This window comes from Mesoplodon densirostris, chromosome 16 (assembly GCF_025265405.1).
Source record: "Mesoplodon densirostris isolate mMesDen1 chromosome 16, mMesDen1 primary haplotype, whole genome shotgun sequence".
In the NCBI taxonomy this organism is placed as follows: domain Eukaryota; kingdom Metazoa; phylum Chordata; class Mammalia; order Artiodactyla; family Ziphiidae; genus Mesoplodon; species Mesoplodon densirostris.
This window is the reverse complement of record NC_082676.1, coordinates 81994103-82007613: the sequence shown is the minus strand read 5'-3', so window position 1 is coordinate 82007613 and position 13511 is coordinate 81994103. Positions and strand designations below refer to the sequence as shown.

Genomic DNA, 13511 nt, shown 5'->3' with positions numbered 1-13511 from the left:
CACTGAAATTACTGTTTGCTTTGAGGCATCTGCCAATCTCAGATGGTCTAGACCCTAGAACCGTGGTTCTCAGACTTGAGCATGCATCTGAATACCGGGCAGGCTTTTAAAAACACAGATTACTGGATCCTACCTCAGAGTTTCTGATTCAGTAGGTCTGGGATGGGGCCCTAGAATTCGTAGTTCTAACAAGTTCCCAGGTGATGTTGGTGATAGGTACAGGAATACTCATTGAGAAACTCTAGCCAGAACTTGAATTGAATGAGCCACACATGTGAGGTGCAGAGGGGTTTGGTTCTGAAAATAGTGGGGAATTTGCCTGCCTCAGCTTAGCATTGGCTGGAGAAGGAAAAAAGGAAGATAAAAGTCTCTGTTGAGATTTCCTAATCTTATACGTGCACTATTGTGGGCTTAAGGACAAACAACAAACAAAACAAGAAATAAAACTTTAAGCCAAATATGTAGTTTAAGGTATTCCTAAATTGGCAGTATCTTCAAGTATTTCAGAAAACAATATATAAATAAATAAGCTTTTAATCCAACTTCAAAAAATTCCCACAAATAAAAATCCAATGAACATGGCAATAAAGAAGGCAAAACATACAAGGAAATAACTACAAGCATGAATCTGCAGAAAAAATAAACTGCAGAATTTTGATCTATACAGAGTGGAGACATTGAAATTTCAGATACAGATTTTTTTTAAAGATATTTTATGTGTTAATTAAATAAAGAGTGACCAGGTATATCTGAAAAAGAACCAAATAAAACTTACAAAAATGAAAACTATAATAACTGAAATGAGAAACTCAGCAAAGAGTTAAACATCAGATTGAAGAAAGTTGAATAGAAATTAGCAAACTGAATGATAAACTTGGAAAAAGAAACCATCAAAGAGAGATAGTGGCACAGAAAAAGAAAATGCAATGTAGGTTAAGAGTCATGAAGGGCAGAGAAAGAAAGAATAGAAGGTAGTGTGGAACTAACATTTGTTGAGATAATAGGTGAAAAATTGTCAGAACTAATGAAAGTTGCCCATGTTCATGTCCAAGAAGCACAGCAAATCCTAAGGAGGATAAAGAGAAACCCACACTGAGGTATACCACAGTGAAACTGAGGAACACCGAAGATAAAGAATAGATTGTCAAGACAGCTGGAAAGAAAAGACAGATAACCTAACAAGATACAATTATTAGACTGAGAGATTACTTCTTAACAACTATAGGATTGATAGGACTGTGGGAAAATATCTTTAAAATGTTGCAAGAAAATAACCATCAACCTTGAACTTTTACCCAGCAAAACCACCTTAAAAAAAAAAAAAAGGAAAATAACATCTTTTCAGACAAACAAAGCCTGAGAGACTTCACTAATGGAACTTCTAGAGGATCTATGTGTGAAGGATAGAGGAAAGAGATTGAGAAAAGCATGTTTTATGAAAGGGGCTAAGATTTTGTAATGATATTCTTTCAATTAAATATTTTGTAAGAAATAAAACTGGTTTAAATCATTGGGAGTTGCAATTGGTGGAATGGGTATTAATCAGGCTTTTTTCAAACAATTATGCCTATGATGTGGTGGTTTATGGATAGCATTACCATTTATATCACAGGCCAGACAAACAGTTAGTGGTCTGAAATTGCTAATCGTTTCATTATTGGCATTGCATTGCAGTGGGTCAAATCAAAGTATACTGTGGTCCATGAAATTTCAACCAAAATAATGAAAATAGAACTCTATATCCAAAAGTCCACAGTATAAAAAATGCAAATAATTTTAGAAATTGTTTGATTTTTAAAATTTGATGTTCAATACTTTAGTTACATATTTAAATATTTAAAGCTAAATATTTAAAGTTAAATATTTATAATATTTGCTTTCACTCAAAGCTGTATTGATGGCAACATTTCCTCCTTCAACAAAACGAGTTCTAATTTCCGGAAGAGAGAAAGGGAAAAAGATTAGAGAAGCTGTATTATTTCCAGAAAAAAAAGAAAAAAAATTATTATTAAAACATTAAAAAATGTATTAAAACATTAATAAACTGCATGGACTTGGGCAAGTTAAAGAACTGTTTGCAGCCTATTTTAAAAACAGCTCTGTAGAATGAGAAAATTTGACCATATGCTCTCAAGATTCTTCTTCTGGATCAAAATACAGCTATTATGGTTATATATGCTGCAAAATCCAAGTGCATTTGTGTTCCAACTCCACTCTCCATGACTCTGTCTGAGAATGTATATTACAGGGTGAGCTGAGGTGATCAGTAGTACCTGTAAGTGTCAGAAGCAGGGCAGGGAACCCAAAGGTAGGAGAGAAGTGAAATGAGGCCAAGTGCTGGGGATTTAGGCTGAGTGATCACTAAATAAAAATACCAGAAGTTTCTCTTACTAAAACATATTAGAGAGATGACCAAGTTGGAAAAGGACTGATAACTCTAAAGTAGGAAGACTGCAGAGAAGGGTCATGACCCACATTCCCCTTCTACCCAGTGATACACTAATCCATTTGCATATCCAGTAGGAAAGAATGATTGGAACTCTTTGAATCATAAGAGGAAGTGAGACATATGCAACAGTACAACACCTGAATACAGGACATAGTTTATTTTGTCAAAATACTGACAAGTAACGAGTCCCCTATCATGCGGTCATTTACCACTGGCATGTCAGATTCTGCTCCCTTTCTCACTCCTTTCCCAGCAGCGTTTGCTTTCTTATCTTGGAAGCCATCTTAGAAACAAACACACAATCCCCATGTTTCTGTAGAGTGACTAACATTTACATTTCACCATGATGCCACAGACCAAATGCCCCTGGTAACAAATCCACAGTGACGGCCCTTTTGTGACTCAGAGCAGATTCTGGGATGACATATTTGGGTGAGGTGAAGACACAGCATGTAGTCATATTAGGATTATGAGATGGTTTTCCTAAACAAAGCAAATTATTTAGGAAATAATGAAGTTTTCACACATTTGAAGGAGTGACTCAGAAGAATTCCCTTGTTAGTTCAGGTGACAGAACTGCACTGTATGTGTGCCACCCCCCATGTGACACTTGGAAATGACAGCAGCCTCAGGCTCTGGAAAACCACCTTTGATGTGGGTCACACATGGGATGGGAACCACTCAGTGTGGTGGAGCCTCTCCAGGGAAAGGGCAATTGTTGTTCTGCCCCTAATCCATTTCCCAATCATGGTCTTGAGAGACTGTCCAGGAAATGACCTAATTCTAGTAGGAGGTGGAACCCTGACTAGTCGCCCAATCAGATCCTAACAAACCCCCTCCGGCCAGTGAGAGAGCTGCTGTCCTTCTCCATGGTTCTAAGTGTTCTTCTCCGAACGTTTCTAAACTTTCCAGCACATTTCAATGAATTAGGACAATGTGTACCCTATCATGGTCCTGATTATGATAGTAATTATCATGGAATAGCCATCGCTAATGGAAAGCAGACCCGTGCCAGGCACTTTACATAGACTATTTCTACTGTTTATCCCTTGCTCCTCGTCCAGAGGGCAGAGGACATTTACTGCCACGCCAGTCTCCACATCCCCCTCACCTAGGGCGAGCCTGGGAGAAGAAACAGCCCCGTGCTGTGTCTCTCTCAGATCCACCTGCCTGCAGAGAGGACATGTCCTGGCTTATTCTCATCAGGGCAGCCTCTATCCAGGCAGTCGAGGATACCAAGGGTAGTGACACTTGCTTTTAAGCGGGCAGAGTCTTTCATATTCAGGAGTGAAACCCAGCATTAGGGAGCCCATCTGGGGGCAGCATAACCAGAGCTCTGGTCTAACCTCATGAGTAACGAAGCTAATATTTTTGACTTCAACTTTCTTACAGCTTTGCCTCCTCAATTGGTTCTGAGCCCGGATGAGGGAGAAGACAGTGTCGTGACTTATCTAGAGCCCGTCATGCACACAGAGGCTGTGCAGTCATGGAGGTGAGCTGCTCAAGGTCTCCTTTCAAGAGACAACCTGATGCTGGGAGTCAAGTTGGCTGACGGCAAGCAGCGGCCACACTTTGGGGATTCAAGGCAGTTTGATGTTCCTGTCACTTTCTCCCCAAGCCACTTGCAGCCAGAGAGCCCTCAGGGGGGAGGGGACCCTGCAGCCCAGACATTCCTGCCCAATCCAAAAGCCCTTTTATCCAGTCCTTGCCTGGGCTTCCCCAGCCTCAGACTAATTTGCAGATGGAGGCTCTTCCAGCGGCGCATCTGCCTTCCTTCCTTCTCTCATTCACCTACTGCTTCCTCGCCTGCTTCTCCCCACTTCATCCCTCACAGGCTTTCACCCAGTACTTTCTTGCACTTCTCCTTCATCTTGGCATCTTCTTTCCCAAAGACCCAAGCAGACACCATCAGTATTATTGTACTCACCATCTCACAGTGGATGAAGTATGGCTCCAGGCAAGAAAGTAGAGGCATAAATATGTTCCACTGTTAGAAGTTCTTGCATACCATTAGGTTAGAGGCTCACTTTACAAAATACCTAAAGATACCATTTTAAGTGAAAAATGTGCATATCTTATAAGTGTACTCATGTTGTAAGTAAGAGAGAGGGCGTGTCATTTCTTCATAAAACTGAGCCCAGTTGGGCAGGCCCATTCAATGCATAAATGCAAACATACATTGGCTTCTAGAAAGGAGAGGAGAACACTAAAGACAGGAAGCGTTTCTATCTCCCACTCCAGAGGCTTGGCTCTGGACTCAGAATGTGTTCATGAGAAAAACAAATGATCCAATAAGACAATAGCTACCATGCAACTCGTCACACACAGGTCTGGACCTTCACCTTTCCGTGATTTCAGAGCACCTAACTGGTAAGCACTACCCACAACTTCACACTTTGTAGGAATGAAAGATACGTCACACTGAGAAAATGAATTTTTTACATTTGGTTTTTACCTTAACAAACTAAACCTGAATCTGCTATTTCATCCTCATATTCAGGGGAGAGTAAACATATTAAGAAAGGAGAAAGAAGTGCCCGGTGATGCTTGAACCCTTAGAAATATCTGAATATGAGAGCATACACAAAATTTAAAAATTAAACAGAAGTTTCTTTTCATGGAACATTTTTTTTTAAGAAAGGAAGAGCTGGACTTACCCTCACTAGAGTCCTTGGAGCCTTCTGGCTTCTTTGCTTTGCTCTTCTTGGGGGGTGGAGAGCGGTCTTTTGGCTCCAACCCCTCTGGAAGCACAAAGATTTACTATGTTTATATTTTAACATTTACCGGTAGGGGTTCAAAATTATGCTGATGTTTAATAATATATTTTTCTTACTAAGCCCACACATATAGTGACGCTTAATTGCAGGTTTATCTGTCATTATGGCCGAGCTAAATTTTGGCAAAGACCTGTGCTTCTCCAATGAACATGGACTTATACTTAGAACTTAAGCATAAACACTTTTTTATTGCCATTATTAATGATTCACACAAATTTGAAATCTTAAGTGCTTTTTTTTTTAATTAAAAAATTTTCCACATGGCAACCCCAAATTATTATTATGTTTTTCTCCAGGAGAGTTTGATTTAAAACTTCATGGATTAATTGACAGTTGTCATTGTGTAATTTCATTTTAGCCCTCAAAGTAGGGCTAGATGAGCTGTAAAGTCATCTCATTTTGGGGGGTTACAGTGGGGCTTGAAATTATCCTCCTTCTATTGAACAGATTTCTTTAGTAGTCCAGATTCTAAAAAACTTCTATATGTCCCCAATTAAATTATTATGCTTCTCACTCTTCTCAATGGTCCCCCAACCAAGTCTATCCAAGGAGGCTAGTAATATAAATTCTGAAGACACTTTTTGGGAAAACTATCATTGAATTCATCCCATTTGGGTATCGGATACTTTGTTAGGCATTAATTTATATCTCCAGTCCTGGTCTTTCCACTTCTCAAAGCTTATGCCTTCAATGGCCCATGTGGCATCTTATTTTGCATTTGGACTGGATGTCTTCTGTTTGCCCTTTCAGATCCACTTTCCACCCTTCACCCACCCATCCCCAGCCCCCTGTGCTCTGGGAGACTGGTCTCTATGGACCGCACCAACGAACTCCCCAGCTCACTGGCTTCCTGTTAGATCCAGCCAATGGGGAGCCCAGGGCATTTACTTCCTAGGCTACCAGTAGTCTTCAAGGGCTGATTGTCTCCCTCAATCTAAGGTCACAGCTTCTGTCAGTTGACCTTCTCTTCACAGCCCTCTCTGTCTTCTGCTCCCTGTAACAACCACCTCCTCCCCATTGTCCTTTCAGGGCTGGGATTGACCTGAACCCCACTCTTCTCTAATGGTTCCCCTTTACTCAGCTCCCATCAGGCATTTCAAATTTATGTAAATAATCCCATTAGGCATTTCAAACAACACAGCCAGAACGATACTCTTGATGTCTGCAAGCCTGTTCTCTCTATAGTATTCCACATCTCAAGGGGTGGTATGACTTATCTACCCAGGAATTCATACCAAAAACCAAGGTATTATCCTTCATATTTCTCTTCGATTACTTTTCCAGTAAAGCGATCCCATCATAATAAGTCCTATTAGCTCTGCACTAAAATAGATCCCATATTCCTCTACTGTGCTCATTCTTTGCAATCAGCGTCCTAGTCTAAACCAGCAGCATCTCTTACCTGGGTTACTACAACAACCTGAATTCTAACTTCTAGCTTTCTAATCTCCTTACAATCTATTCTCCATGTAGCAGCCAGACTTATCTTTTAAACATAAACCAGATCACATCACTTGCTTGCTTGTTTAAAAACCATTGCTCTTAGAATAAGATCCAAATCCAATTCCATGGTCCAGGACAACATGTCACTTGGGCTCCACCTACCACACTAGCCTCATCTCCCACTTGCTCTTTGGCTTCAGATTTATTAACTCCCTTCAATCATTTCTTCCATCAGTTCTAGGCTGGTTCCTGCCTCAGGAACTTTACACCTGCTGCTCTGCCTTTCCCCTGACACATATGTTCATATATCTACCTCCTTCCCAACTTTTAATCTCAGATTAAATTCAGCTCCCAAGAAAGGCCTTCCCTGACTACTTAACCTGAAGGGTGCTTGCAAGGAAAATCTCTCGCAAACACATCACCTGGTGTATCTGAAATTATCTTGTCCCCTTGTTTATTTCTTTAATGTATGTCTCCCTTCTCAAACACCCCCTACTCTGAGAATATAAGTTCCACGAGAAAGGGCATTTGTCTTCCGTAATCTCTCTTGTGTCACTAGTGTCTGGCAGTGCCTTGAGAATTTCATTTCAAATTCTGTTTTATATCCCCTTCACCCAGGCCTTTCTTTAAGGCCAAGATGTAATGGGGCTTGTGCGTAATTCTCACCCTTTTAGCAGCTGTTACCTACTCCAGGATTCTATAACTACACTACAGAGTTATGGCGACTCATTTTTCTTTTCCCATTTATTATAAAAAGAACAGAACAAATGCATTTGATAGATGTGCTATTAAAAACTCTGGCATTATGGACTACAAAGGTTTTTGGGCACTAGCGTTAGGCTTTCTGTGGTTGCAAGGCAGTCACATCCCAGGTCATTACCACGACCAGGGTGAAAAATGTTGCCAGCGACTACATTAGCAACTCCCTCAGCTTTCTGTCACCAGGTGCGAGATGGATATTGACCCTTCGGAATGGGTTCAGCAAAAACAGAAATGAGATGCTTGGAACAGCTCACTGAGCACAGATGCTGGGTTCAAAGGGATCCATAAAATGAGCAGAGTAACACTTGCAATATCTCTGGGAGAAGACTCTAACTCTCCCATGCCCTGAAATGCATCATCTACAACTGGGACCAAGAGGAGAGTTTCCATTGCTGGGAGTTCAACTCCAAGCCAGCATTTCCTGAAAGTGAGTTTTTGAGAATTAAATTCTGCATTCTTGATTTCCCACTTGAATGGGAATTCTTGGGGAAGGGGTGAGGTTTAAAAAGACATCTATTTGCCCACATTTTGAGCTATTTACCCCAAAAGTACTAGTGCCTCCCTTCTGAAGAAGTCGTAGGGCACTCCTGGGGTGGTCGGTGGGCACGGATACATGTTAATTACGAGCAGTCGTCTATGACATAGTATAGTATCATTTCATAACACCTATGGAGACACTTAAATGAAAGTCACTGCTACATATGGCCTCTGTGCCCATGTTTCTACTCTCCCTCTTGGCCTGGGGGAGGCTAGAGGAACATTCCTCAATAGCACCCCATGCTTCTCCTTGACACTGTATCATACTGTCTCTGTTGCCTCTATTTCTGGCAGAGGCTGGAACGCTGGGGTGTTGCTATGAGCATGTCTTTGCTCCCTGAGGAGCTCAACTGTGCTCCGGGCTCTTAGGTGGCTGACCTGCCATAGGTGGCTGCTGATTTTCTGTCCTTGGGGCTCAGGTTGCGGTCCCTTTCAAGAGTGCATGGTCTTGGAAATGAAAGGACATAGGGAAACATTTACTATGCTCGGCTTAAGTAATTAAAGGACTTAAAAAGGATCCTAGGCATTTAAGTCAGTCGGCTTCTACCACCTCCCTTGGGGGCAGAGCCTCTCCTTAGGATGACCTTATCTGATACCATTTGATATGCTTTTGCTTCTCCTTTTACTACTAGAGTCTAGAGACAGGAGCACAAGCGTTAAGAATGTGAGCTTTCGGGTTAGACCTAGATACTGGGATTCTGTCTCTACTATATAACCAAGGAACTAATTCCCCCTAAGCCTTGGATAATAACAGTCCCCTTCTCTTAGAGCTGGTGCATATCTTAAGTGAGTTCATGTATGTTGAGTGACTGGCACAAGCTACACACTCAAAACCTGGCTCGGCAGAAGTGTGCTGGGGCTGATCTGAGCCAGACTGCCCCAGCTGGTTGGATCTCTCTCTCCTCCAGTCCTACATTCATTGGACTCATGTTTGGCAGCTCGAACAATACCATGGTAGGCATATTTATACCCAAGAACTCTGAAAACTCTTCAAATTGGGGCTCCCCCCCCACCCAGAGAGTACGTTTCCCAGCACCTCACTGGTTCTTGAGATCCAAATTATTACCCACTATCGTTCATTAGCATTTGCTGGCTGGTTGATTCTCACCCAAGCAGCCCTTCACTAGCGTCAACTGTATTCTTACAAATTCTTCCAGCATTTCTACTTGTATGAGAAGAAGAGGTGATGCAGGGCAGAGGGAAGGCCAGCCTCTTCGGAGGCTCAATCACACCCTTCTCAGAGACCAGCACACCTGAGCGTGAGACTGAACGGAAGCCAGCCTGCTCACCAATATTCAGCAAGGCCAGCTGGGCCTCCATGGACCCATTTTGCGCACAGTCCCCCATGATTTCAGCACTCAGATGTTGGGAATGGAGAACAGCTTCCCAAGCCCATTCTGCCTGAGTGACTTAGCATCCTTGGGCCATTCAGTGTGACATGAACAGCTGAATCCAGCTGCTGGAGACAAAACCCGCAGGACACGTGGTGGGACTAAAATCAGAAATAATGACCCACGTAAGGCCTCCAAACCTCAAATGCTGACTCCAACCTTGTGGGCTCTGCATTAGCATTAATAATGATTTCCTTGAACTCACTCAGCGGTTCGGATAGCTAGCTGCATCTCATTAAGAAGTCAACTCCCTTTGCCTAGAAATGTGTACTTATGTCACTTTAGGCAAATGATCCTTAGCAAGATAAGCTCCTTAAACTGTCTGGCTGAAAGGGCAGTGCTCCCCATGACTGAAGGATATTCCAGTGATACCTCACATGAGCAGGCTACATTCATACACATGAAATGCAAGCATTAATATTAAATTCATGGAATCTAAGATAGGGTGACCGCTTAAAGTCTTTTTTCAACCTATGGTTCTTTTAAATAATAAGATATCCTACCTAAGTACAGGAATTGATATTTTAATTGAAACTTTGCCTTGGGCTTTATGTCTTACAAAAGGCAGGCAGAGCCCTTGTCTTATGTTGAATTTTCTCAGAAGAAGACACTGAGAGAAGGGTTTGAGTGCAAGTACTTAATTTGAGAGATTACCTCAGGAAGCGCCAGAGGGGGAGTAGGGAAGTAAGACTGGAAAGGGAGGACAACCAGTTAGTGTGTTAATGAGAAAGTCCTGTTGTGGACAATCAGGGCTCAATACTGCTGGGAGCCTCTGGGCGATGGTATAGAATCCCACTGTCCAATACTACATTTTGCCAATGATACTTGAAATGTGAATAGTCTGATTTGGAATGTGAGTGTGAAATACATACAAATTTCAAAAACTTAGTATGGAAAAATAAAGAATGTAAAATATCTGACTAATATAATTTTTATATTGATTATATGTTGAAACGATAATATTTTTGATATATTATATTACATGAAATATTAAGTTAATTTCACTTGTTTTCTTTTTACCCTTTTCAATGTGACTACTAGAAAATATGAAATTATGTATCAGGCTCACATTTGAGGCTGCCGTTGTATTTCTACTGAGCAGCACTGGTCTAGGACATGCCTCAGATGTGTCCCGCAAGAGGCTGGTTGGATCAATCAACTGTCGGCCAACCTTGGCTGAGGTCTGCTCCAGAGAAATTAACTCCCTGGTACTTTGAGTTTTCTTTCATGAACAGAGACAAGCACTCAGCTGAAAGTCACAAGAACTTTCCTTAGAAAGCTGTTGGTATTATACAACAACAGTGAGAGCCCAGGGGATACAGGTAGGGAACCCAGAGCTGCTGTATAGTCCCTATTCTACCTCTTCCATTCCTGCTCCTGACTTTGAGATCCTCCGTCTGCTTCTCATGCCCTCTGAGTCCATGGTCCTGGGGAGACCACAGGAACAAGAGTGGATAGAAGCTACAGTCACTGTTCCAGTGAACTGTTATGAAGGAAAGGAACTGATGCTATTCCTTCATGAAGACAGTGGGAGGTCAGGTGAGGGAGAGATGTAACTTCACAAGGAAAAGGACGATCTTAACCAAACCTTGCCCAACGAGACTGTCTGCCTCACGGTTTAAAGAGTTCGTGGAGTTGCTCAGACCCAGGTTGTCAGTGATTTGTAAGGAGTTCTGGCAGCAACAGGAGGTCACACAAAATTAGGGTCTCTAAGATATCTATTTCAGTTTTGAAAACTGGCTCCATTTCATGTCTAGAGCAGTGTTATTGCTGAAATGAGAAACATGGGGCTCTCATCCCAGAGACTTAAGCCCTATGCCTTCTAATATCTGTCTGATATACTGAGAGAAAAAAGCAATCATCCACTGAGCATTTGCTATGGTCCAAGGTATGATATCTCATTTAGTCCCCCAAACAAGAATGTACAGTAGGAGTTATTGACCCCCAGAAGTGTAAACTGAGGCTTATACAGAAAACTCTAATTCAAAGTCATTCAGTGGAAGAGCTAGGATTGAATCCAGTCCTATTGCTTCATGCATTCACTATCAAGTTCATATTGATCTCAGGCCAGAGCCAATGCTGTTAACCACTAGATTTCTCTCACCAAACACTGGTTGTTTTTGAGGAGTAGGCATGTATCTCACTTTCTGATAATGAGAGCAATACATCATATGTAGAGAACGCATTTTCCAAAGATGGCCTCAGCCATTTTTCAGGTCCTTCCTGCTGTGTAGAACCTCACTGCTCCCCATCAGGAAACTGAGTCTATTCTCTCCTCCTCTGAGCCTGGGTGGGCTTGTGAATAACCACTCCAAAGAAAAGAGTTTGGTGGAAGTAATTATATGGGATCCTTGAGGATGAGTCTTAAAAGGGATATGTGTCTGGCTTGCTCACTCTCTCTAGAAAAAACAAAAGGAAGCTGGCCGCTGGGAGGAAGCCCAGGTCACAGAAGGAGGTCATGCACAGGTGCTTCAGAAAACTGCCCCAATTTAGGTCTCAGCTAACAGCCCTGTCAATCACCAGCCAGACATATGGGTGAACAAATCTTCAGATGATTCTAACCCCCAGCTGCTAAGTCTTCCTGTTGAGGCCTCAGATTTTGTGGAGTAGTATTATCAAATCACTCCTGCTGTGTTTGGTCTGAATTCCTGACCCACAGAACATTTCAGCATATAAGTGGGTGTTTTAGACACTAAGTTTTGGGGGTGATTTGTTACACACCTCTATTAACTACAACATCATGTTCCATTTTTACCTTAGCTATCAGGAAGCTCAAATTCAAGTTTAATGTTTAAATACCATAACTGCATTAGCTGTTATTTTATAATAACATTTCCTTATTTTATAACCTTGAGTGTACATTTCTATTTTATTAACCTTATTTTGTCTTTCTTGGGAAAATATGAGGTGTACATAAACAACAAAATGATCCTTGCCTATCCTGTAAGAATAAAATTATAAATTTAATACCTGAATCTTCTTTCATGTCAATGTCTTCTTCTTCATTATTATCATCTATTAAAAAATAAAACAAAGAAAGACTCATATGAAAGCTAGAAACACCAGAATTCTCCAATTTGACTAATAAAAAATTGAAGAAAACAGTAGAAAAGAGAGAGTTAAATTATGCCTTTCTACTGTCTTATATTATCATGCTAAATTAAGAAGAAAGTATACACATTAGAGCACAATTTAACACCTAGGGTTTACATTTCCTTTAAAAATTATTACATATTTATAATAAACTATATATGAAATAATTTGTTTTAATTATCAAACTTATATATGGTCACTTCGGTCATTTTAATTCCTAAAAATATTAAAATCACAGATTTTAAATGCCACATTTTCTGCATTTATTAAAGGTATGTATGCTCACCTCAAGTTTCTGAGAAAATGCAGGCATCACTATTTGGTTTTAAGCTGACAGAATGTCCAACCCCTGCATTGCACCAGAAAAAGTGCTTGTTTGCTACACACGCAAATCCACACCTTTAACCATGTGCTTTCACGTGCTCCCACCAGTTGCTCCATCCCCATTTAACTCCCCTCATCTCATCTCCCATTGTAGGTTCCTTTAACTGGACACAGATGTGTGCTTCCTCTGCCTGCTGAATGACATATTTGCTTTTCTGAACTAATATGTGTTATCATCTCTTCTCCTTAAGTGTTCCTCACATCTAGGAGGTGCCAAATCCTGTCCTATTTCCATGTTTCTTCTTCTCTGCTCACATTATTATAACCCAAATTCCAGCTCTCAATGCCATTCACCTTCCCTGTTTTGTGGTTTCCCAACTGCCCTTTTCTTCTTCCCACTTCTGACACCAATTCCTTTTACACATAGCTGCCAAATCAATCTTGAAATACAATTCTGATCTTGTTCACAACCATTCAGTGATTCTTCTCTGTCTAATGAGAAAAGTCTAGACTCTTTGGGGTAACACTCAAGGCCAACAAGATCTGGTTCCAAACACCTTTCTCAGTTTCACCACCCCTGTTCCACTCATGCTGCCACCTACACACATGACAACACTTGACCTTCTCCCCTATTTTTTAAGGTTTCCTTTAGCTTCCCATACTTGCCTCAGTCCTGGAAGAAATGCTTTTCTCCACCTCTACTCACACTCATCCTTCCAGGCCAGGCTGAGGCAC

General features: G+C 41.2%; 1 protein-coding gene across 3 annotated transcripts in view; it reads right to left on the bottom strand.

Annotated features, from left to right (window-relative positions):
* The window catches only part of MACROD2 (mono-ADP ribosylhydrolase 2), a 1992245-nt gene that overhangs the window by 158469 nt on the left and 1820265 nt on the right, over window positions 1-13511 (bottom strand). For 2 of the 3 annotated variants that reach the window (XM_060078113.1, XM_060078115.1), the window contains exons 10-11: window positions 12330-12374; window positions 5107-5190 (exon numbers count right to left, since the gene is read on the bottom strand). In XM_060078113.1, the coding sequence (XP_059934096.1) occupies window positions 5107-5190; window positions 12330-12374 (129 nt within the window). The remainder of the gene's footprint in view (window positions 1-5106; window positions 5191-12329; window positions 12375-13511) is intronic. The other variant, XM_060078114.1, reaches the window with a different exon arrangement.